Below are 25,015 nucleotides of genomic sequence, written 5' to 3'. Positions count from 1 at the left end.
TTTTTTTTAAGCTAGATGTGTGACATGTGAAAAGCGAAGGTGGTCTCTATATTTGCTTTAGGCTTGGCTTCAGTGAGCAGTCAAAGAAACAAGGGCTGTCTGTGAATCTGTTGGATAAAGACAGGATCAATGAACTGTTTCTTATTTTTCAAGAGAAAAAAAGTTTTGAAGGACTTTATTGCCCTGGAATTAAGGCCTTTGTAGAAAAGGAGTATGCCCTAAGTGAGTAATGGCTTTGGGGTTCTCAGGTGATGTTTTTTTATTGAGGAAGTCTTATCTATAATCTAACTTGTGAAGATTTCACATGTGAGGGTCTCCTGTGCATAAGCAGCTTTTTATGTTTACCTTGGGTGCGATTAAAAGAAGCACCAATTCACAAGTTCATGCCATGTTCCTGTCACTGAGTGTGGCCTTGGTGATCCTTTAACTCTTTCTAATTTTGAGAAAAGCATCGTGTTTAATAGGCTTTGTTTTGTGGAACACCTGTAGAGTAGGAAATTAGCTCATGCCACATGAATGCCTGAGCAGATGTCTACAGGAGTGGCTTCCCGTTGCAGCTGATTTTTGGCTTCTCAGCCGGTAGTTAGAATGCAAGGTTCTTTTCTGGTCTTCATTATGTTTTAGAGAGTCCTATTCTGATTGAACTATAGGCCTCTGTGATCTCGAGTAATTTGAGTTAATCAGAATGAAATTTCTCAAAACAAAAATATGTGCCTAGATATGCCTACTGTGGGTGCCAATATATATAGTTCAGCATGGGTTTGGAACTTTTCTTTCAGCAGAGAGAAGTTGGATGTAGACTTACTTTGAAGATATATTGCATAATACTAATATTGCAGAAGCCAAGCAGTTAGATTCTTTAATCTAGATTAATTCTTAACTTTCTACTCCTTCAGTGTCCTTTGAGAAACTTCATCCAACTTCTCGTTGTTTTCCGTGCAAAACCTGAAAAGCTTACAATCAGGACTGCATTTCCTGGTCTTAAACCCCTTTAATTTCAGGATCAAAGTCCAGTGACTGGGAGTCACAGACCATTCCTTGCTTGCCACTCACTGTATGATTTGTGTGTTTGTTCAGAATTTAATTGTTTTCCTCTAAGAGACTTGAGTGAAGTTGAACCCTCGAGGGAGAGAAAGACTTCTCCTTCCCTTGGGAAACTGCTGAACCTGCGTACAGGGGGAGTTTGAGAAAGTGCTTGGTGTGGTAGGCCCAGGAGCAGCAGTGCTGACAGCTGATTTCAGGGAAAGGCTGGGAAGCTGGAGGGAGCAGTTTCTCTGGCAGTGGGAAGGATGGAAGCAAAGAGCAGGTCACAAATGATACAAAGGATTGCCAAGGGCTCAAATGGGACTGAACAGAGTTGGCTGCAGCTGAGTCACTGAGTTGAAAGTCCAGCCCTCTATAGAAGGACACAATAGGTTTGTTCAGGGGAAAGAGTTAAGCTGAAATCATTACTTGTGCTTCTTTTTCCTCTTAAGTACTGTGAAATTTAAATACAGAAGAATTAGTAGTTTCCATTCCAACAGTACTGGACATTTTTGGCTTTAAAAAAATGTCTTTGGGATGCTCAGTCTGGGATAAAGACTAAGCACATTTACTTAGAGACTCAGTGTGAATGGAAGTAATTGAGGTATGAATTTGGAATGGGTGGTATCTTATCTGATTTTGAGATTTTTTTTTTTCTTTTTCCCTTCCATTTCAGTGACTGGACCATTATCAGAACAGCAGATTGCCTATGTTAGCAGAGAAACACTACAGGTAGTGTCTCCTCAGGTTCTTGTGGTTGTCCTTTAATGTAAAAGTATTAAAAGCTAAGAATAAAAGCTAGGAATAACATGTGCTGCCATGGAAGTCCGGGAACTGGATGACACAGTGTTTTCTCAGACTTTTGAGGAGGTCCCATATTACAGCCTAGAAATTTGTATAATTGTATAACCTCAATTACCCTGGATCATTTGAAGAAAGCTCTTGTCATATTTCTGCTGTTCATTTTATATTTGTTTTTAAAAGGAGGGAAGCAGAATGTTCTCTTAATCTGACGTTTGAAAGAAAATTAAAACACTCCATTTTGTATATCTAATAGTTGATCTGTGCCAATAGGAAAAAAATTGCCTGTGTACTTGAGATTTTGAACTCATTAGCCTTTCCCTGTGGGTATACTAGCTTTCATTTTTCTTTCCTAAGTTAGAGGTTCAATACAGCAGTAAAACTTAATCAGAAACTGCTTTTTTGATGGGTGTCTTGCTTCTCTGTGAGAGAGCAGTTCTTGACTTGTAGTGAACACAGATCTGTTGAATGCCATCAGATGAGACCTGCTGCCTCTCGCTCTTTCAGGATAGCTCTGTCCCAAGCCATCTTCCTTGGCTGTCACTTGGCATCTCTCTGTGCTATGCCAGACACTGCTGCCTTCTGACTTGCAGTGCTTTTTATTACTTACAGATCAGGCTTATATGACATCTGGGAGCATTAAGGGGTTTGAGTCTTTAAACCCTTTTGTTCTTAGACACTTGTAGAATGGTTTGCATTAGAAAGGGTCTTTAAAGACACTCCCCCTCCCCCCCCAATGAGCAGGGACATCTTCAATTAGATGAGGTTGCTCAGAGCTCTGCACAACCTGACCTTGAATGTTTCCAGAGATGGGACATCCACCACCTCTCTCTGCAACCTCTTCCAGTAGCTCATCACTATCATAATAAAAGAATTCTTCCTTATATGTAATCTGAATCTACCTTCCTTTACTAGAAAACCATTACACCTTGTTCTGTCACAACAGGCCCTGCTAAAAGTTTGTCCCCATCTTTCTTACGAGACCTTGGCACATTTGCTGAGGATGCCCTTGATTGCCACTGTATATCGACGGTAGAGATACTAAACAGTCTAGTGTGGGACCCTGAGGGACACCACTTGTCACTCTGGACACTGAGCTTGTTTGTCCCTGCTCTCTGGATACAGTCCTTTAGCAATTCATAACCCACAAGACAGTCCATCAATCAATTCCATAATCTTCTTAGATAGGGAGGAGTGAGTAGTCTAGAATGGAATTTATGAAGCTATTTATTTGTGTGGGAAGATATCTTGGTTAATATGTATAAATGGTGTGTGAGAAAAAAGCTTACTATTTTATGTTTTCTAAATGCTATTCATTGACCCATTTTTCTATATTTTAAATTGTATATAAATATAAATACGTGTTTGTTATACTCTGACCAAATATAATGCATCTAGTTTCAGATATCTTGTTGCAGCTTATAATGGAACACCATTTTCTTGACTAAGAAGTCTGAGAATATAGGCTATTGTTCATCCATAGAAGTAATTAGTCTAACATTAATTTTGCCAATGTCCACGAATCCAGAGTCTCACTTGGATGCTGATGTTAACTTTCAGTTTCCATATTTAGAAGCCCATTGAATCCTCCATTTTCAAAATATACTTGCGGTCCATTTTGCTGGAATCTGTGAGAATTTATTCTGAAAATATGAATCTTTTAAATATGACCTTTAAAGTAATTGTCTCCAGACAATCAGTTTTGAAGATGGTGACTTGACTTCACATTCTTCCAGGGCAGTACTAAAAGTGTGTGAATTAAAGGCCTTTATATGCTAGTAGCATCCAGAGATTTAAGGAGTGTACATGGGACTCTTCTGCCTAATGCCAGTTGTTGCAGTGGTCTGGTAAATGCTTTGATTAATTACACTTTAAATTTTGCAGTCAACTCTCTGATGTCTTGCATGAACTGGCAAAAAAATATTAGTTGTTACATGGATATTTCCCATGAACATGTAGTCTTGTGGAGGTTCATGGTCACAGAGCAAGGAAGGTGTTTGTGTGTGATTTTACTTCTGGAAGAGAGTTTTAGAGATAAGCCTTAAGTGTCCAAAGTGACACGGTCTCTGATTTGTTGTGCAGGGTTTTGGTTCTACAGAATTCTTCCAGAATTTAAACTTAGTTTCTAACTTGTGTTGAATCTTAAAATGTTTTGGTAGGAGACCCAGGCAGCCAAATCCTCTTGCAGAAATCCATGAAATAGAGTTGGAGCCTGGTGTTAGACCCAAAGCACTGCCTGCCAGCACTTCTAGGCTTGATTGAAATATGTAATGATACAGAAGGTAACTTTACTAGTGGTCCAATGATCTGACTGCTGAACAGAAAACTCCTAGACCATTTGCCAGTAATTACTTTGGTCTAAAAAAGTGACAGTTAACATGTCCAGAGAAAAACTTGTTTGGGGAATACTCTTCTTCCAATAGGTGTGGAGACTGGTATTACTTCCATCTATCCTGTGCTTTAGATAAGAGATAAATGTCTAAATATCTTTCTATAAAGATACTTAGGTATGCTGCTTTATATAAAGATATAAGATATGCTGCTACATCTATTGAATCTGCAAATTTACAGCAAATTACACTGAAATATAACAATGTTCTTCAGTTGGTGAGTCATTTAGATGATTAAATTGGATCCTAAATATACGTGGTAATTAAATAAGAAATGTATGTCAAATGAAAAATGTTGAACTAAATTACTATTTAAATATTTTATTCAGGGACTATATTACCTTCACAGTAAAGGAAAAATGCACAGAGATATAAAGGTAAGTAAAAACTGAAGGGGTTTCGGGTGCTTTTAAAATAGGCTACATCACCTCCAGTTGTCTTTATTGTTACATAACAGTTTTAAGTACATTTCTGAATATGTAGGGATTTTTAATCTATTAGAATGAAGTAAAAGTTTCTGGCCAAGGCAAAAAAAATTCTTTCTTTAAAATACATGCAAGGAAATAGTTTGTTCTTTTCTTGGAACCACACAAACTGTTTATGTGGACCAGTGCTGTGAAATTTAGCCATCAGCTGGCGTCCAGAGCAGTATGTGTTCATATGTCTGTCAGATTGTGTGCTCTGTGCTTTGTGCAAAAGAAAAATTTGCTCTTTCCAAGCTTTTCCAGGGAGCTCCATTTTGTCTAGTGAGCAGAGCTCTTGCTTTGGCTTCTTGCATCGTGGTGAGCAGATTGCAGGGCAGAGGCTGCTGGATGTGTGGTTCTGTGTGGTTCTTGGAGGCTGCTTCTGTCCCCTCCCTCACATGATAAAAATAGAGAGGTTGCTGCAAATGAGGGTATTAGTACTGACTGACTTAAATCTCCATCTCAGCAAAGCTATATCAAAAGTGGCTTGTTCAAACTCTTACATTCTCTTATAGTTTCCTTCTGGTGCTTCCTGTTGACTTTTTGTTCCTGAAGTTTTACTACCTAGTCTTTCCAAAGCCCTTCCAAACCTGGCAAGTTTCCTCCTGGAAATGTGACAGTAAATCATCATAATCTTTTGTGTTGTTGCATGCTGTTGGTTTGGCTGGTTTTGGTTTCTTTTTTTCCCCCAGCAGCTTTAACTGTAGTTGCCTTCATGCAGCCTGATTCCAAGTTGTTCTCAGTGGCTGCAGAAGAATATGTGAGCAATCACAAACTAATTTCTGACAGAAAGATTACTTCAGGCACCGAAATTACATGTTTTCCACTATACTTTATAGAATGCTTGTAAGGATACAGTCCATAGATACATTTTCTATGCAGAACTGTGCTAATAAATGCTTACAGTGCTCACATTGTGAAGAATTTTTTTTAATCTGTTCTCATGATCATGGAAAAGTACTGTCTTCATCTGCAGATTGCCCGACTGCTGAACTGTGTTTGCTTCCCTCAGAAGCAAAGTTCCATATTTAGAGTACCTGTCCTGTTAGCTTGAAAGGTGAACAAGGTCAAGAACATGTAAGCAGGGCTGTTACACTGTTTGCCAAACTCATTAAGTGTGCTTGTGCAGTAGGCCAAGTTAGCTGTGTTTTACTGCAGGCTTGACTTTTCCTGCTCTGGGAAAAGCCGTGATATGTGAAAACACAGATCTTTGGAGGTTCATCTCTGCTGCCTTTCCATCTACCTGATGGGCAGTGCAGTGCTGATGTTTGGAACTGTGTTCAGCCATCTCTAACTTGCACTCATTTCAACCTGTAGCTGGTTTCAGTCTTCAAATCAGGTTTGTTCTCAGTCCTTTTATCTTGTAATTTTGTGATACAAACCTCTGCTTTGGGTTAATTTTGGTTATTGAGCTGAAGTGACTGGAACACGCAGCCACACAAAAATGACCTCTCCAAATCCAGCACGAACAGAATCTCTGTTGCATAAGGACGGAAGTAGCTTTGCTCAATGCTTGATTATTGAGGCAGGTCCTTAAGCCTGTAATTATAAGCATGGCTCTCAAACAAGACAAAAAGAGCTCCTACTTATGAAAAGAAAATGAAATTGTTTCCACTTTGACCTTTTGAGTTCCTGTTTCCTTTGAGTCATTGTAAATAGAAAGAAGTAAGAATTAATTGGCACAGGCAAATACTGTTTATTGAGAGGTTTTGTGTGCAATGCAAACTCTGTAGTACCATAGGCTTAATTAAAAATTAATGAAAAACACTGTATATCTGAGGAGACTTTTTAATAACAGAATGGCAGCTTACTAATTTCACAGATATTTTCTTGATAAGGCTGCAGATTTATTGAACACAATCCTTGCTTTGTTTTTGTTCCCTAATTTGCTGTAAGATCCCTCATATTTCTTTTTTTAATGTTGTATTGGAGGAATTGGCATGTTTTAATTCAAGTAAACTTTTATTTTTTTAAAGGGAGCAAACATTCTTTTAACGGATAATGGACATGTAAAATTAGGTGAGTTAATACATCTTATTGCTTAAAAATTAATATTTTTATGTGCTTTAAGAAGCAGCATGCTCTGTTTTGTTTAATGAGATGATGGTTCATGTAAGGAACTACTGAATATCAGAGTTCTTTTTATCTTGCTGGTGGTATCTAACTAAACCATTGAATTAGTATCTGAGGATTAGTTGGAGTAATTTTGGAACAGTGAGGTAAAAGACCTGATATTGTAAAGGAAAAATAAGAGTCAAATCACAGGGTTTTATGAATATTTAATGAAATCCAGCCATCCAGAGTCCTTAAATGTGAAATGTACCTTGAAATCTTATCTGAAATAATCTCTTTGGTAACACAAAATGGGGTGCTCTGTCTTATTAAAACCTGTCATGTACTGTTAGGTCTTCTGTGCCAGCCTGTTCTTTGTGTGCATGTTTGGGAAGTGACTGAGGGGAGCTGACCAATGGTATCTGAGACAGACCAAGTTTCTATTATTTGCTTTTGTTTTTTAATTTTTTGTTAAATATTTCCAGTATATTTAAGGAGCTCTTAACAGTGGGGAAACCAAACTTGTGTTCAATAACAATTAATTACATCAAATCACTTGTTAATTGTCATTTTGTTTTTTCCTTTTTCTAATAGCTGATTTTGGAGTATCTGCGCAGATAACAGCTACAATTGCCAAAAGGAAATCCTTCATTGGCACCCCATATTGGTAACTGTGTTTTACTTGACCATTAATATAATGGTAACACACATAATACTGTTGAAAAATTGCGATAAAGGCACTGTCACTGTCACTTCCTGGGTAGACTAACCACTAAATGCTGTGTCAGACTTTTTGGTGATCATATCTGTGTTACTTATTCCAAATCCTGAATTTGCTGAGCATCAGAGAAAAGGCTTTAATGCTCTGGAAACTTGAAAGGCTGTGTAGTGCCATCACTGTTGACTAATCTATCTTAATTTAGTAAAAACTAAAAACCAGCAGCAATTTTACTTGCTTTTAACTTTGATCTTAAATATTTTTTTATTTCCAAATTTTTCATTTTGGTATTTTATGTTATTTCCCCTCCAGCCTAGATACAGCTTTTCTACTTGATGAGTTTCCTTTGTCCTCACAGATCCACAGACTTTTGCTGCTTGTGAACTTTATTTCTAAGCCATTTTCTCCTTTTTTTACCTAAAATGAATTCTGTGACACAATTCTACCTGTTCTTCATCTCTATTCTTCCCCATTAAACTAGTGTGTGTAATTTTTCTTATCTGAAGTTCTGCCTTTCATTTTATCCTTTCCTGCTGAAAGTGATTGTCCCCTTTCACCTTGAAGTACGAGACACATTCTCTACTGTAAAACAGCAGTTTTGTCATGTTTCACAGACAGATACTAAAATTCTGTAGTCTGACAGCATAGTAGGTGCAAGATAAAAATATATATAATGAAAAAGCCCTATGTTCAAGTATTGACTTGAAATAGCCAAACATAGTATTTTTAGTATTCTTCTTTACACCAAGGCTTCACTTCCCTTGTTTGTATCTCTTTCCCAAGATGTCTGGGTGACCTCAGTGCTTGAAAGTCCTGTAACTTTCAAACTGTGCCAGGCTTCTGAAATGACCTTAAATAATAACTTTGAAAGTATTACATAGCTTAAATGCTGATTAAAAGCATCAGCTGTTCTTTGCAAAGCTTCTCAGAGATTTGAGAGCAGAAGCAAGGAAGCAAAATTTTTGAGATTGCAGAGAAGAAAATTTAGTTCAACAGGCCGTGTGAAGGTTTTAATGGTTAGATCTACATGTGTCTCAGGGCAGGTGAACTGCAGTGCTAGTAACCCTTCCATTTAAGTGTTTAACCCATGTTTCCCCTCTCCTGTCGTAACTCCCTCATTTTTGATTTAGAGTGATTGGGAGTTTTAATTAACTGAGGAAGAAATGTGTCTAAATATAGTTTAGTTATACATGTGAAGTAAGTTCTACCACCAAGCCTGCTGGTGTTTTCAGATCTACAGGTAAGGTATGGAAAGGGCCCACAAGAGTAATTGAGTCCAACTCTTAGCCCTGCACAGGACATCCCCAAGTGTCACACCATGTGCGGGAGAGCATTGTCCAAACACTTTTTGAGCTCTGACAGGCTCCGTGCTGTGACCACAGGATATCTGTATTTGAATTATGCATCAGTTGAGATGCTGCTTGATGATCTACTGGAGCACTAAGTGACTTCATCTGTGTTAACATTTATTGAGTTATTAGTGCTACTTTGCAGGTGATCAGGATTGATAAATCTTAAAGCTAGGAATTACTAGGAATGTTGGCCACCTTGTAGGGCTACATAGGACAATCAAATTCATTATTTACTTTGTCCATTAAAAACATTTGAAAATTCCAAGTGAATAATTTCCTTTAGATATTCCTATTTATATGCCAGTTATGTTTGTTCATTTGCCACCTGAGAATGTGAAACCACTTTGTTGACATAAAGAGGTCACCTAACATGAGTGAGACAGACTTTACAAACAAGGAGTACTCTATACAGAGGTGACAATGAGTGTTGTACTTTCAGGATACAAGATAGCTGATGTTTTACTGCTTTTTCTCTTATTAGAATTCTTTTCTTCAAAGTTACTGGATCACTTTCTGGGCAATATTTAAATTTGGGTATTACGTGGAGTTTATTGTAGTTGCATAATTACACTTCAGGCTCTTTGGTTGTTGAATAGTACTTAGTCTGAGACAAATGGATTTCATCCACTTACTTCTGAATGACCATTGTAGAAACTACCTGTTAGTTATTAAAAGAGGGAAACTTCAGGTGCATGTTGCATAATTTTTTACACACACACTTGTGCATGTATATCTATATATACTGTGACCTTATCGATTGAGAGCTCTAAGGAAGAGAATACTATGTGTACAAAGAATGTTTGATTTGTGAAGTTTACCTAAAAATGTCTCTTACTGTTTAGGATGGCACCAGAAGTTGCTGCAGTAGAAAGGAAAGGTGGCTACAACCAGCTCTGTGATCTGTGGGCAGTTGGAATAACTGCAATAGAGCTTGCTGAACTTCAGCCTCCCATGTTTGACCTACATCCAATGAGGTTAGTAGGGGTTAGAGCTTGGTGGGTAAATGCAGCTAATTAAATAATCCATTTGAAGAGATGGTTGTGTGTGCTTGTGGGTTTTAGCTGTATTGCAAGGGCTCTGGGCTGTGAGGGTTCTGAGTGAACAGAAATTTTAACAACTCTTCTGGTGCATAAGTGTATAAAGTCCTAGTTGAGTCCTTGTCCTCTTAAACTGATGTGTCTTCTTCCTGACCATTAAATAAAGTGTTTAATAATTTATCTAGTGTGTATTGCACTATACCCACAGAAATGCTGTTGTTCTTTCTTTTCAGAGCACTTTTTCTAATGACAAAAAGCAACTTCCAGCCTCCTAAATTAAAAGACAAAATGAAATGGTAAGTACTTTTTCATTTCAGTAGATAATGAATGTACTGTACTTGGAAATTGATTTTAATGTTTAGCACTTTGTTTTGCAGGTCCAATAGTTTCCATCATTTTGTCAAGATGGCACTTACAAAAAATCCTAAAAAAAGACCTACTGCTGAAAAGTTGCTACAGGTATAAATTTATGTATGAGGGGTCTTTTTTAAAGTTATGAAATTAAAATATGCTTAATGTGAGTGGCTAGAATTTTAATTTCTTGTATTTCCTTCTTTCAGCATCCGTTTGTTACCCAGCCATTAAATCGAAGTCTTGCCATTGAACTTTTGGATAAAATGAATAATCCTGATCATTCCACTTACCATGATTTTGATGATGATGATCCTGAGGTAGGAATATCTTTTCATCATAGAATCAGATTAAGGTTTAGTTTGCCAGCAAAACTATCTGATTGGGATTTATTTAGCCCCAGGATTTTTGGTGAACTGGGAATAGTTTCAAGGCTTGTTTTTGCTTTTAGTTGTGCTGTTCTCTCAGTCATACAGGCACTTAGCAAAAAATCATTGTATTACTGGGAAGCAAAGATTGAAAAAAAAAAAAAAAAAGATATTTAAATACTTCAAAATTTTGGTCATTGTTGTTCTTAACCATTTTGAAACAATGAATGTATCTGCTTCTCCAGTCCTGAGTTGTCATGCATTCTTTGTGAAGTTATGTTTGTATCTGCAAACAAAGCATTCATAAAACTGATTCATAAACCTGTGTAGGAGAGAGTGATCCTGTAGTTGTTTTTGTTGAGTGGTTTGTGTGTTTTTTGCTGATTGTATTTTTCCATCTTAGAATACTCTGAAACTTAATTTCACTTACAGTTTTATCAAAGAGTTTCTGACTTTCTGCTCAAACAGCTGGGACAAAGTAGTCTGCTTATGTAAGATGATAAACAGCACAGGAGTAAAGTGTTTAATAAATAAGAGAAAAGCGATAGATATTCTGTTACTTCATCCTGTCTTCATACTGTTCAAATGTTTACAGTTCCTTAATTGATGGCCATATCTTTTCAAGAAAAAATGTAATCCTTTTAACACAAATGCCATTGATTCTTTAATTATATATTTTGAGTTCTTTTTAGTGGGTAAACTAACCTAAAAATGCCTTCAGAGGAAAAGAAGCTTAAAAGAGGCAACTAATTTAAGGGACTAATTTTCAGACTTTACAAGTTAAATGAGCTTTTACCCACATGAACAGCAAAGACCAGCTGACTTTCACCAAGTCTTTCTTAAAAGCTAAAATAAAAAGTGTGGAAAGAAGCCGAAGTGAAATAGATGAATTTTTGTGTTATGGAGTGCAGTGCTTACACATTTTCCAAATAAGAAGGAAAGACATGAAGGCATAAGGATGAAATAATAGTCAATACTTTCAAAAGCAAATGTACATGCTGGGAGTGGGAGAAAAATTTAGTAGATTTTTCTGATAAAAACATATTAAATTCAAACACACAATAAATCCTTTAATGTGGTTGACTTTCAGGTCATTTAAGAGAAAGGTGTCTGATTCCACATGGAGTCTGCACTGAGTAACTTGGATCTTCTCACCATAAGCTCTTTAGCATCCTTTAGTTCTGTCTCTGCTCAGATGAGTAAGCTGTGAGGCCCTTTAAGAGGTGTTTCTTAGCTTACAGAATACTGTTCTCTCTTATATGTCCCTTGTGACTTAGCATTAAGAAGGCTCTTCTGTTGTCTACTGTATGATGGATCAACTACCCCATAATGAAGGGTGGTATCAGGAGCAAAAGCTGTGCCTTTCTGGGGATAAGCGTACCAAGTTTTGTATTTCAGATGAAGACTCTCACCATAGGCAGGGCAGACGTGGCATTGTGGTCTTTCTGATAATAAAAACTAGTGTAGTGAGAAGTATATGTGCTTCCTTTTTGCGCAATTTAACTTTCTTCAAAACTCACCTGCTCACAGAGGCAGCTGGAGATGTTAACTTAGGGATTGGCCAATCCTGTACTTGTCACAATTGCCTGAATGCATCCATCAAAAATCAGAAGTGACAGAACATGGTACAACATAATGTAGTCCAAAAACACCATTAAGACTTGAGAGCTTCAGACCTACTCCCCAGTTTGTTTAGAGCCATGGATTTTTTTGGGTGGTGGTGTTAATGTTTTGAGGTTTTTTGGTGGGCTGTTTTTCTTTTTTGAAGATGAGAGAGCTTTTCTCTCTGTCAGGGTCTTTGAAGGCAGGTCTACTGCCTACTGTGGTGACAGGTCTTCACTTGGCCTGTGCTGCTTTTACGGGGATGCAGTCTGTGCTTGGCTGTCCAATGCTTGGATAGTCTGCAGAGCTGTGAAGTTGCTCTGAATGTGCTACCACTCTGAGGAGTATCATACTACGTTTTAAAATAATTTTTAAGTAATTATAAACTCAAAGGTGAAGCATTTATTTAATGTTCGAAAACTAAAACCCATCCCATTATTTGGGTATAATTAAAAAGGTTCCTCTGTTTATGCAGTTGTTGTTCATTTAGCAACTGTATCTGAAACAGACATTTCCAGTATTTTTCCCTACCCCAGCTCACGGAGGGCTTCACTTAACTTCCCATTCAGTCATGGACAGGATTGCTGCTTAAGACTTAGGATTTGGGAGATGTTGATACTTGCCTGTTCTCCCTATTTCTATGACAGTAATTCTCAGGATAAATGTGGTATTAGCTGAAAAGGTTGCAAGAGGAAGGTCCTCATGTTTTATTCCTAGCACACTGCGAATTTTAGGGATAAAATTGCTTTTGAGATCTGTGCCATGATGGAAGTTATGCCCAAATGGCATTTGTGTCAGGAAGTTAACATACATTCCTTTGTCCTCCTGCACAGCTCATATGTCAGGCGTTTGTATCAGTCTGTTGTCAGTGCAGGTATTTTAAGGTGACTTGAGTTGGACTTGAGGACTTGAGATGAAGATTTGATCCTGAGTGTAATTGTGTGGTCATGGTGAAGACTATAGGAGTACAGGCTCTGTCTGTAGTGCCTCATAGGAATCTGTGTCAGGGTGCAAGTGTTCACACGGTATTGCTGAAGGTGAAAATACCTCCTAACCCTGCTCCAGCTGGGCTCCTGGTGCTGAAATGACAGATGCACACACATCAGACACAACTGGGCAGTGCCTCTTAATGGAAGATTATAAATGAGCAACCTTTCAGCACGTGGTATCAGATTAAACCTTGATATGCTGTAGCCAACCATTTTCGAAGCCTGAAGAGTACGCAGTAGACAAAATGGAACTGTGAAAAGGAAAGATTGACACAAGCTGTGAGAAACAAAAGGAACTACTGGTGAGAGTGGGGAAGATACAGATCTGCAGTCTGTAAATCTCTCTAGCTTCAAGGAAGAGCAAAGTGAACAAAAGTGGGAGGTGAACCCATGTATATGTGTTGGATCCTAACAGGAATGAAGGAATTAGGAATAAACAGTTTCTGACCTATTCATGACTCTGTGAAAGTACAGCAACAATAGTATTAGTAACAAAAGGGTGATTCACATACAAAGATGCTCACCAGGGACCCTGAGGCAGTGAACAAGGGTGGAGAATGCCCCCACATTTCTAGGAGAGCTTGCGGTGGTGAATGTAGAAAGACGAGGGAAAATCCAACAGAATCAAAAAAAGAAAGCCAGGTCTTAAAGTACAGAACACTTCATCCTGTAGAAGAAGTAAATGAAAATTCAGGGAAAAAATAGAAGTGAAATATAAATATGCAGGTGAATTTGTAGAAATTTTGCGATCTCTCTTGCCACACAGCAAAAGAGTACCAGGAATACTAGTTTCTATTAAATTTAAAACATTAGGTAGATTTCTTGTCTGCTTAAATAATGTAACTGATGGCATCTTAGAAATCCGTTTCAGTTAAAAGCTGGGAAAATTATTTCAGTATCTCATGGAATGAAATCTGCCAGTAAGTCAGATTTAGTCTTGCTGCTAATTTTAAAAACTACCAATACCCTTATACTGAATGGTGAAAAAAGAAAATGCTATATGAGCAAAGACAAAAGCTGGCCAGCATTAGCTTTATTTGCTCAAATGCAGTGTTCTAAAATCCCTTATACTGAAAGCATTCCATAGTTAAAATGTCTCCAAATTATTCTATCTTTAATATATTAAAAATGCATGCAATCTTTACATTTAGCTTTCACTTGATTTCTTTTTTTAATGCTGTGCTAAAGAAGCCTGCTAAATACTGTTACACAATACAGGGTTTCAACTGAGTATGTTTTTGGTATTAAATATTTTATTTTTCACTTCTAGCCTCTTGTTGTACCTCACAGAATTCATTCAACAAGTAGAAATGGGAGAGAAGAAAAGACACGCTCTGAAATAAACTGTAAGCCTGTATAATGTGACACTATTATATATTTAATCATTGATATTATTTCAGCTGGTATTTTGGGAATCTGACATACATAGAAACATTTTTAGTGATACATAGGAAAATAAAACCTTAGACTCTTTCACTTAAGGATATAGGTCCTGTAAATATTTTTATGCGCCCTTTGTCAGCACTTCAGCAGAGTTCATTATTGTTTCATCTTAAGTGAACAAAATGAAGCCTCAGCTCTTATGAGAGCTGATTGACATAGTTTCATGTGTTATTCCAGCAAAGATATCCATACCAATGCCAGATTCAGCTGGGTAACAGAATGGCAAAGGATTATTCTTTTTTCCTTAATTTAGTATCTTGGATTTGCTTTTGAATTGAAACAATCACACAGAGGTCAGGAAGGGAGGAGGTTGACCGTTGGCCATTAAAAGCACTCTATCCCCCAAGCTGTAGTAATTATTTTGCTTGAGTTAAATACTTACAGCTTTAGCTGTTTGTTTTTAAGGTAAAATCAAGAGTAGGAGTGTTCAAGAAGTCCTGCCACAGAGTCATCCTGGAAAGTGGGGTTAATGCACACCAAACTTCATTCAGCACTCTTTAGTGCTAGTGAGTCTCTCAGAAGAACAGATCCAACAGTGAATTCACATAATGGATAGGTTTTTTCTATAAAGTACAGCTGTATTGCACCTTTGAAGAGGAACACTTCACTGCCCTATTTGCTCAGTGGTTTTCCTGTTCCTTCTAATGAGAAGGTGAGGCAAATGGCAGTTGGGCTGCCTTTGTGATAAAACAGTATTTTCTGTGCCCATTAGTTTTTCTAGCAGGCACAAGTTTGGTATGTCCATGTGTCACAGGTTTCTGTCAGTGAGGATATGATACATTCGTTAAAATGAATTTTTCTTTTTTGTTAGCCTTTGGAACTAAGTCTTGTCTAACTAGAGTCCAACTTCTTGTTTTGCTTTTCTCCTCTTTAGTTGGCCAAGTAAAGTTTGATCCACCCTTGAGGAAAGAGACAGAGCCACATCATGAATTTGTGAGTAACAAGCAGCATGGGCAATGGACTGCACATTAATCCCTACAAATACCTGTGGGGGAGGAGAAATCCAAGATGTGTAGCATGTTTCCTTGGTACTGCTGAACTTGTTAGTGATTTTACCGGCAAGTTGTAATGTAGTGGGGTTTTTATGCCATTACATTCACTATAGATAGCAAACCTCCTTATTTGTGGTTTCTGCCAGGTGTACTGTATGTGCTAAGCAACAGCCCTTCGTGTTGCAAGTTTCCTCTATGCTTTATCCCTCACTGCCCAGTGTATGATTCCCTTTATTTACAGAGTTATTTTTTTAATTGGAGAATTCCTGTGTGTACTCATCTGTTTCTCCCACTTGTTCTTGTATTGACAATGGAAATAATAAAATTGAGAGCTTGGGGAAGAGGTACGATGCATTTTAAAAGACTTTCCTCTGTGAATAGTCCTTCTGTGGCCCTGCATCAAAGCTGAGCCATGCTGAGTCTGGCAGCTATTTTCTGTCAAGGTGTATTGCCAATGGTTTCTTCCTGTGGACCCATTGGTACAAGGGGTGTGAGAACTCAAGGTGTGAGGGAAAGGATGACTGTGCTGTCTCAAAATTGCAGTAGCTTCCTCTCTTCTATGGAGACTGTTACTTTCCACACTTGTGCACTTGGGCAATTTCTCCACTTTCCTGGATAAAAAGGCACTCCTTTGCTTCCTCACTGCAGGCTTACATGTTCTCTCTGTTTTTCTAAGGCAGGTGTTAGGGAGAAAAAGTTGGCTTAGTAAATAGGTGGGAAGGACACTGGCTTTGCTCAGAGTTGGTTTTTGGAAGGGTGTGTACTCAGGAATGTACTTCTGTAGTCTACAAGCCACATGTGAATCAGATTTCTGACACAGACTTCCTTGTGGTGCTCTGTGGTTGTACTGAAATAATCCTTCCAAGTGCTTTGCCCTTTGGTAGTGGGTCAGCAGACTCTGAGTTATAGTTAATCTTGCTTGTCCTCAGAACTGGCTGGACAGGGAGCCTCAGTTTCTGGTGCCTCGAGATGGAGAACAGCTTACCAAGTTATACATATGATTTTGACAAGTATTTCAGATGTGTTACTTAGACCTTGACATAATTGCATAACAGCATTATTTAGGAGCCCTGGTTATGTAAGATTTTAAGTATGATAATGAAGGTAGTACTTCCACCATAAACCCATCATTTAACTCACAGGTATTTTTGAACTGATTCCAAGTTTTTTTGTCCTTGCTTCCCTGTTGTAAAGAAAATACAATTGGAAGCATTGTATAGTTGAAACGGTCATGCTTTTGCTCATGCTTTTTTATTTATACACACACAGAATCATAATTGTAGAAAGATAGTGGAGAGGTTGAAGTTTAAAAAATACTTTTCCCACTTCTTTCTTTTTATCAGTCTCTGATGATACAAACCATAGAGGATAACTTCATAGGGCAGTAGTGCTTTTATTGCACCTTAGGAACTTGAGTTTCTAAACTGGAGAGAGATTTTTCTAAGGGGTTGAAAGCACAGCTTTTTTGAGCAGTTCTTTGACACGTGTTGTTGGAAGGGAGGAATCTAGCCTTTTCCTGCACTGTGTGTTAGCAGTCAGGACCTTTGTACTTTGGAATCTCAGAAGTTCTTGCTGCTTGGTGAAGGGACTTGAACCATCCAGACGAATTCTGCTGATAATATCGTAGCATTGTTTGTTCTGGTCAGATATTGCATATGTGAAACCTGTCCGAGGAACTTGCCTCATCTCCCTGTCTATACAGAATACCTATAACTGTTAGTTTGAATCTTTATGAAGAGGAAAATTAACTGCTTCATGCTGTATGTCAGAAAGAAACATGCAGATCTGATATAGACAGATCTATGATTTCAAAAGTAATGATGTTGGGTCCAGAGACCAAATTAAAAGCATATAGTAATAGGTTATCTGAAGAACCAGGGGGCAATTTAAATTGACATGGCAAATTGCAAACAAGTTCAAAGAATGGATGCTTTAGCTAAGAGCCTCAGCACAAACCAGTCTGTGGGAGAAGTTTGTAACTATCTGCCCACTCTGGCAGAGAAAGTCTTTGAAATGTAAGTGGGAGCAAGAGATGACTGTCTCTTCTTCCAGCAGTAACAGTGTGGATCTCTTTTCATTAAAGCAGTTCTGATGCTTTTGCTTCTGTCTAACCAAACATGCTTAAACTTATACTCAGTTACTTATGTGTGTGAGTGCACAAAGCCCTAGACCCCTGCAGCACAAGAAGTTACTGTCAGTAACTGCTGCACTGAGATGTTGAACTGGATTCTTGCTGGGACAGTTTGTCACACATTAGCACAGCTCAGCTGATGAGCAATAATTCATCATTTTGGTGTCTGGTAATGTGACCATTCCCTTAGCTGTGTTTTACCCACATTGTGAGAACTGTCTTAACATGGTTTTGAGTTTCAACTAACAGTATCTCTTTTTTTTTTTTAGCAAGAAAATTTACCTTTATATGCATCTGGCTTTCAGTCCCAATATAATTTGCTTTTCTTGATCTCTATTTAATGAACAGCCTGACAGTAGCGATTTTTTGGACAATTCAGAAGACATATACTACACTGCAAGATCTAACCTGGTATTTTTCGTCTTATGATTTTCTTTGTCAGTGTTAGTTTTGTCCTTGTTTTCCTTTTTCAAAGTTCATGTTTTGTCCTGTTGTTGTAGTAGTGGTGTTTTCCTCTGTAAAAACCATTCAATGTAACTATTAGTCTGTATGTGTTTTTCTGTAGTGTAGGAAGAAATTCTTATTATGTGTAGCATTGACAGTATTTAACCTGTATTCATATTTACTTGAATCACTCTTACAGAAGGGGCTCAGTGTTATGCATCCATTGTAATTTCTTTACTGTCATGCTATGCATAATTTGTTCGTTTTTTGTAGGGTAATTGAAAATAGAAGAAACATGATCCCATACAAGGATCCCATACAAGGCTATAAAATTATGTTAAGTCTGTGAATTCTGCAGATAGTAATTATGTTACAGAATGAGTATACACTTAATAGAAATAACAGAAAGTGGGCTCATAACTAATTTCAATGGCGTTTGGCATAATTTAAAGTCTGATATATTTTCCAAATTTTCTGTTGTTGCACTGCTAAAAAATTAGTTTGTTAGCATCACACTGTAGAAATTACTCTACGAAATGAGTTTTCTTATTTCTCTGCTCTTTGTGTAGTTAGACAAAGACTGTTGAGAAAAATAAACATTCTGTAGTAAATTGAGAGCATTAATCTACTAACTTCCTTGGATTTGTGAGATGTTTTATATAAGCGCACTGAGAGAAATTTGGGAAACTGGGGTGTTTGAGAATGTCTTCGGTTTTATGTGATGTTTTTTGTTCTTAGAGGTGTTTTAGTTTGTTTGTTATGTCATCTATTGGCCTGGTGTGACTTCAGTCTGTCAGAAACATAGTGAAAGTTTAGACTTTCTTTGCCTTTCTTGGAAAGAAATTTGTGTATTGCTTCCTTATATGTATGTTTCACAAATTGTTTTAAGATTAGTAGCTTAGATTTCTCTACCTGGTAACAACACCTCCATCCTGTGCAGTTCCTCTCGTTTTGAGAGTGTGGTTTTGGCTTTTCAGTTTGGTTTCCTTTTGGTTTCCTCTTTGCATTTAATTTTACTTTTTTTTTCAAGACTACTTTCAGTGTTGTCACATACCTTGCTAGCCTGGTAAGTGTGGGTCTAAGAGCAGAATGAAAACATGTCTCATAACTGGACTGTCCTTTGCCATTCTTCTGCTGTTTAATACATCTTCATGTACTGAAGTACAAAACATCCCCATGCTGTTCAATGCTCTCTTCAAAAATTGTGACTATTATAAAACATACCAAGTACTGTTGTTGTCACAATTGTGAGATGCTCTTTTAAAGTCACTCAACAGCACTTTCTTTGTTTCACTGCTTTCTTCACATCCTCCTGTGCTCACTGTGAATCAAAGTGGAGAATTCCACGTTGATGGTAATACACCGCCCATTTGTGAGATTCTTCAGTAAGATCTAACCCTTGGAGGAGATAATTATTAGTTGGTTCATTCTTAGGATGCACTAATCAGAGATTCTTTCTGTCTCCTTCCTCCACTCCTCCTCTGACAGTACTGGTTTCAGATATGTTCATTGAGAAATGGTATGTGAATTTTTCAAATGTTATCAAGAGGAAACAATTATACTTTTTCACAAGCATGATGTATTACCTATCACTGTTCGTCTCTTTCCTTGCTATTGTACTGGTTTTATAAAATACCTCATAAATAACAGCTCCTTTCCAGAGCTAAGGTTATTAAAAAAGAAGTTACCATAGATTGTGGCATATTTTGGGCCATATACAGTTGATGTTGAATGCAAATTTGGGGAGTGACAGACAGAATTTTGCACAGCTGGATTGATCATTTGGCAGTTTGTGCACATTATCTTTCAAACATTTGATGTCTATGATATGGTACCCTTAAAAATCATTTCTCTCTTTTTCTTCTCCCCCTCATTCTGCCTGTGCTTTTCTGAGACACCTACCTGAATCTTCCAGAGGAATGGAGACATTCAGTACAGGTCTTGTTTGCAGGGAAGATTTTGTATCCAAGCCCCAGTATCCCTTAATGCAAATTGCAATCAGAAAGGATAAGGTAGTGCTTCTCTTTCATCTTCTACAAACATACTCCTTTGATTCGTAGCGAAATAAATAATAGACTATTTTGCTCTAGATACAGGCTCTTCTGTCTTTCAGGATACATCTTTTTTCTTTTTTCTACAATGAGGCAGCAAGTTTCTCAGAAACTTTCTTGGGTGCCTTCCATCCTTTGAGATTTTTTTTGCACATGCTATTTCCTGTCATTAGGAGTTTTTCATGTTCCTTTTTGGTCATCTTAGTCTTATATGGGCATTAGACTTTGCATAAGGTAGATTTTTCACTGTCTTTCTGTATATTTTAAAAGCAATTGTTTGGATCCTAGCTCAAAGAAGTTGCAGAGCTGAGCATTGCATTTACAGTGAGCTCAGGAAATGTTCTAAATCAAAGTCACCTTTAAAAATATGTACTCTTTATTCTGGGACATTTTTGTTATTGATCCTGAGTCACAAAAGCTTATTGTTTCTTGAACTCAAAACAAAATGTCATGTTAAATCAAATGAAAATATTTTCATTTAACTTATCCTGGTCTACAGTGAAATTCTCTGACAAAACATTTTTTTCCCATTCATAGTGAGCTGAAAAATAATTCTGGTTCATACAGGGAGAACTGCTCTGCACACCTTGTTAAGTGAGAAATGCCATCAGAGAATTCTCCAAAAAAGGATGAAGCGTTGATCTCTAGCTTACCTCTGCCTAATGTAGGGGCCTGAAGTAATTTAACCTGAAGGATATAGCACACAGTAAAAAGTGTGGAATTCTACTGCTAAAGTGACAGAGCAGTTGAACAAAACTTGGCTTTGATATCTCAGGTTCCAATGTATAATTATTTTCAGTTGTTACAAATGTAACATTCATTTAGGGCTTCTCTAGCAAAGAATTCAGTTAGAGGTTTGCAGCTCCCATGCTCTCTGCACTCTTGTCCTTGCCAGGTCGTTTTGTACATTTGTTCCTATTTAAATAATTTTGTCTTGGTTGGTTTTTGTTTTCTTTTGGCTCATAAATACACTCTGGGTTTAATAATTTGTGATTGTTTTTGGTAGCAATTACTTCTAGGAATGTAATGTTTCTGCATAGCTGTTCTGTGATTTTTAATTTGTTGTGGCAGAAAAGCTAAAACATTGGTAGAAAAGGATTGAACTAAAGAGATTAACATAGATAACAAAGAACCTTACCCAGGAACATTTTTCTTTAATTAAATATTTTTTCTCCTCACTACACATACATACATATGCTTTTTCTTCACTGCAAGCCATGAAGACTCCTATCCTATTTTAGCTAACATAGCTCTAAAAACATACTGCAGCTATCAGTATTGGATGTCAGAGAGTCTTCATACCTCTTCCAGCTTTAGATACTGAAATGGAGCGTGATCCTTAGAAGAAAATAAGTAGAAATGGGAGCAAAAGTGCCAGTGGTTTTTGCTCTTTTATTTTCTTCCCCTGTATGTTTTTGGTATTTTCTGCTTGGAAAAAGTAATTAAGAAAATCAGATGCTCAGCTTTACTGCTTGGAGGCAAGGGGACGTTCATAGACAAAATGCATGGAGAACTGAAATACAAAGGAAGAAGGGAAGAGTGGTTGTGTAGCAGTAATGCACAGTAAAACCTCACTCATCCACCAGGGAAGAATTGTATTTAGCCTGTTTGAAAAAATACATACATTTAACTTGCTTTTTTCTGATGTGTTAGGCTATCCAGAGAAATTCAAGAATGCATTTTTTATTGAAATAAGCCATCAAAATATCAAATATGTCTTAGGTGATGTTAGGCTCTTTTAAAAAATTAGCTTCCTCTTTGATGAAGCAATGAGATAGGAATATTGCTTTGTCATTTTACTGAGAAAGAGATGTGTATGTGCCTTCTTACTTGATATATTAGTAGTCCAAAGGTGATTTGTATTCTTTGAAATTCAGAGTTGCTCCCACAGTGTTTTGTACGTTTCAGGTCTTAATTTTTGCTACTTTGATTGGTCTTGTTAGATTTCAAGAACAGCAAATGTAGGAATTAACTGTGAATTCCTGGTTTGCTGTATACATTTTGTTTTTGAAGCCTGAACAAAAAATAGATTTCCAGGACAGCCCAGCCCTATAGAACAAATTAGGATGATAAGACTGTTAAAGATACTGTAGCAGTTAACTTACAGTGAAATTCTGCAGGTATTAAATAGCAGGATTTTGAACTTAAGCTGCAGAAGGTATTGTAGATTTGATCATTCTTCAGGAATTTTTTTCATGGCATGGCCTTACCATCAAATGTTTTGTGGAAATCTCTATACTGTTTTTAATACTCTTTTTAGTAATTGGTTACTTTGCACATGTGATTTATCTACGGTTGTGATGTGGCTTTCTACATGGCAGCTTCCTTTAATGTTACCTGAGCTGTTGAAAAAAACTGGTGACTATTCCCTGTATTACCTTTTTTCCAAAGCAATCCCTGCCAGCAAAGAGCACTCTGGTCTTGCACATGGATGAGTTGTTTCAGGAATGAACTGTTGGTAACCTGGGGTTGCATCTTTGATTCGATACCAAGATCATAGACCTCTTCTCATTGTTACTGGCTGTAGATCTCAAGATTCTACTGGAATATATCTGTCTAGTCACTCGGATTTATTCTGTCAATTTTGTTTGGTCTAAAATTAGTGAATATGAGTAAACTGACCAGCATTGTATGTATGTTAAATGAATGTATGTATGTTAAATGAAAATAATAATGTAGATTGGAAAAGTTGGTAGGTAACTTGCATAAATTAGTAATTAATGCTAATTTGTTCTTCCCAGTAGAAATCCATAACTTACAAGATTTGATACATTTATGTGTATCTTTTAAAAAATCCAGTTCTCTTGGGTGTTGTGGAGCAGTATAACAGCTCACTGGAGGCTTTGCTGGATACATGCAGAATTTATGGATGTTTCTCTATCAAATATGTAGCTAGAATAGGTTTAGTTAATATAAAATTATAAATTCTCTGTGTATTTGAAATAGAAGGTAGAAAGAAAATATATTTCACTTTTTAAAACCTCTCTAGCCCCCAGTATTTATCAAGAGATCAAAAGAAGTAATTTCCCTGGTAGGTGGAGTACTTGACCCTACCTTTGGAGTGAAAACCAGCAATATTTAAAGGGATTAGGAAAAGTATACATATCTAATTAAAATCATAGTCAAATACACGTTACGCAACAGTAAATGGAACCAAAAGATAGGTTTTGCCCTTTAAAACATTTAGACATAAATAATTCTGGCAGATGTCATCTTTGATAAGGAAAATTCTAGTAACTCTTAAAAGGTCTGGTGGCAAAGAAAGGCTCCTTTTGTTTTAGGTGGATTTATTTATTTTCTCTTAATATTTTCCTTGTCATTGCTGTACAGTGTATCTGTCTGTCTGTATCCATACGTTGCACTGTGTGTAAATTCAGATGGGCAGGCATTTTGGGTCTGCCCAGCATTTTGCAACATTGAGGGCTTGTCTCTTCAAGGTGAAAATCTCAGATTTCTGCAACCCCTCAGTAGCCCCACTGTTCCAGGGTTACTTTACTCAAGAGTTTCCCAGTTTTGTTTTGGAGTCCTCTTACAGAGACTCACACAACTTGTTTCACCTACTTGCTTGTGAATCTGGTGACGCTTTGTTTCCAGTCTTGTGATTTTCTGCTCTAGAGCCTGAATCCTCAAAATACTTGTGCATGCAGATGGAATTTTCTGAGATTGCATAGAAGTAATAGAAGTACTTGTAGCAAAGAAAGTTCAATCTGTTTCTTGCTAGTGGATTGTAGAACATCCACTGGTGGTGAGGAGTCAGACCAATAGAAATGGATGGAGTTTGGTGTTGTGGGAGGATCATTTAATTCTAGAATAAAGATGTATAATAAAGTTGATACAGAGTTTGAAAAGTCAGTCTCTCCATGGTTCAGGAAAGGCCAGCACCTGGCTTGCATTTGCAATTTTTATTCAGCCCTCTTATACATTTTTTTACATCAAGCAATTATTAGTTACATAATGTTTTTTCCACAATATTTCACTTGTTTTGGGAAATATATAAGTTAGTGAAGCAACCAAATGCTGGTGACAGCTGTGGTAGATGCACCCATGTGCAAACTACTATTTAGCTTTACAGGGCAGACTAAAGGGTGCAGTAAACAACCTGAAACTCCTCAGCAAGCAAAAAAACAATATTTACAGCCTTGTATTAATGTGATTGCCCTTTAGCCTGGAAATGAGGGCTGCAGTGATTTCTAGTTCTTCAGCTTGGAGCACTGGCAAATCTGGTGTGAGACTTTTTCTCATTTTTAGAAAGGCCCTTCTGAAAGATCATCTTCCATCTAATCCAGATTTATTCCTCTTAAAGCTTGGATATCTGGGCCTCTTGCTGAAGCGTGACATGCTTTTTGATACGGGTTACAACTGAAAGGGGCCTCTTCAAGAGAAGTTGTTGGGAGACCTTTAAAATGCTTCCTGAGAAGGAAGAGTGTAGCTCCATTTATCACTAATTTGTTTCTCCTGGTGAGTACACTCACTATTTTGGGAGCAAATTTATGCTCAGATTTCTCCTGTTGTGATCCACCTGAAGAAAAAAATAGACTGCAATTTTAGCTGTATTCTCCCAGCAAATGCAGATTTGATTGTGCTTCAGTGGGGTCCCTGTATTTCATTAATGCATTAAATATTTATACCATTATGGTTTTTATTTTAAAATAGTGTTGAAGGCCTATTGGCACATCTTCTTCTGTGTAGCCTGCACTCCACGATTGCTGGAGTGTTTGACTTTGTTAATTCTGTTTTGGCTTTTTTTTCTCCAAAGGAAAGGTCTTCCTAACATATACACATATTGGCATAACCAGAGTGATAAAAA

General features: G+C 37.3%; 1 protein-coding gene across 7 annotated transcripts in view; it reads left to right on the top strand.

The window, feature by feature from the left end:
* MAP4K3 (mitogen-activated protein kinase kinase kinase kinase 3) overlaps positions 1–25,015 on the top strand; it is a 64,045-nt gene that overhangs the window by 13,969 nt on the left and 25,061 nt on the right. For 4 of the 7 annotated variants that reach the window (XM_085576190.1, XM_021538571.4, XM_021538570.4 and 1 more), the window contains 11 exons: positions 1,700–1,755; positions 4,544–4,591; positions 6,655–6,697; positions 7,325–7,397; positions 9,643–9,774; positions 10,071–10,133; positions 10,215–10,296; positions 10,398–10,508; positions 14,418–14,493; positions 15,465–15,523; positions 18,062–18,124. In XM_085576190.1, the coding sequence (XP_085432316.1) occupies positions 1,700–1,755; positions 4,544–4,591; positions 6,655–6,697; positions 7,325–7,397; positions 9,643–9,774; positions 10,071–10,133; positions 10,215–10,296; positions 10,398–10,508; positions 14,418–14,493; positions 15,465–15,523; positions 18,062–18,124 (806 nt within the window). The remainder of the gene's footprint in view (positions 1–1,699; positions 1,756–4,543; positions 4,592–6,654; positions 6,698–7,324; positions 7,398–9,642; positions 9,775–10,070; positions 10,134–10,214; positions 10,297–10,397; positions 10,509–14,417; positions 14,494–15,464; positions 15,524–18,061; positions 18,125–25,015) is intronic. The other 3 variants (XM_085576191.1, XM_021538573.4, XM_085576193.1) reach the window with 2 other exon arrangements.

The sequence above is a fragment of the Lonchura striata genome, chromosome 3 (assembly GCF_050655825.1).
Source record: "Lonchura striata isolate lonStrDom1 chromosome 3, ASM5065582v1, whole genome shotgun sequence".
NCBI classification, from domain to species: Eukaryota; Metazoa; Chordata; class Aves; order Passeriformes; family Estrildidae; genus Lonchura; species Lonchura striata.
Note: the sequence above shows the minus strand (reverse complement) of the source record. Positions and strands in the feature narration are given on the sequence as shown.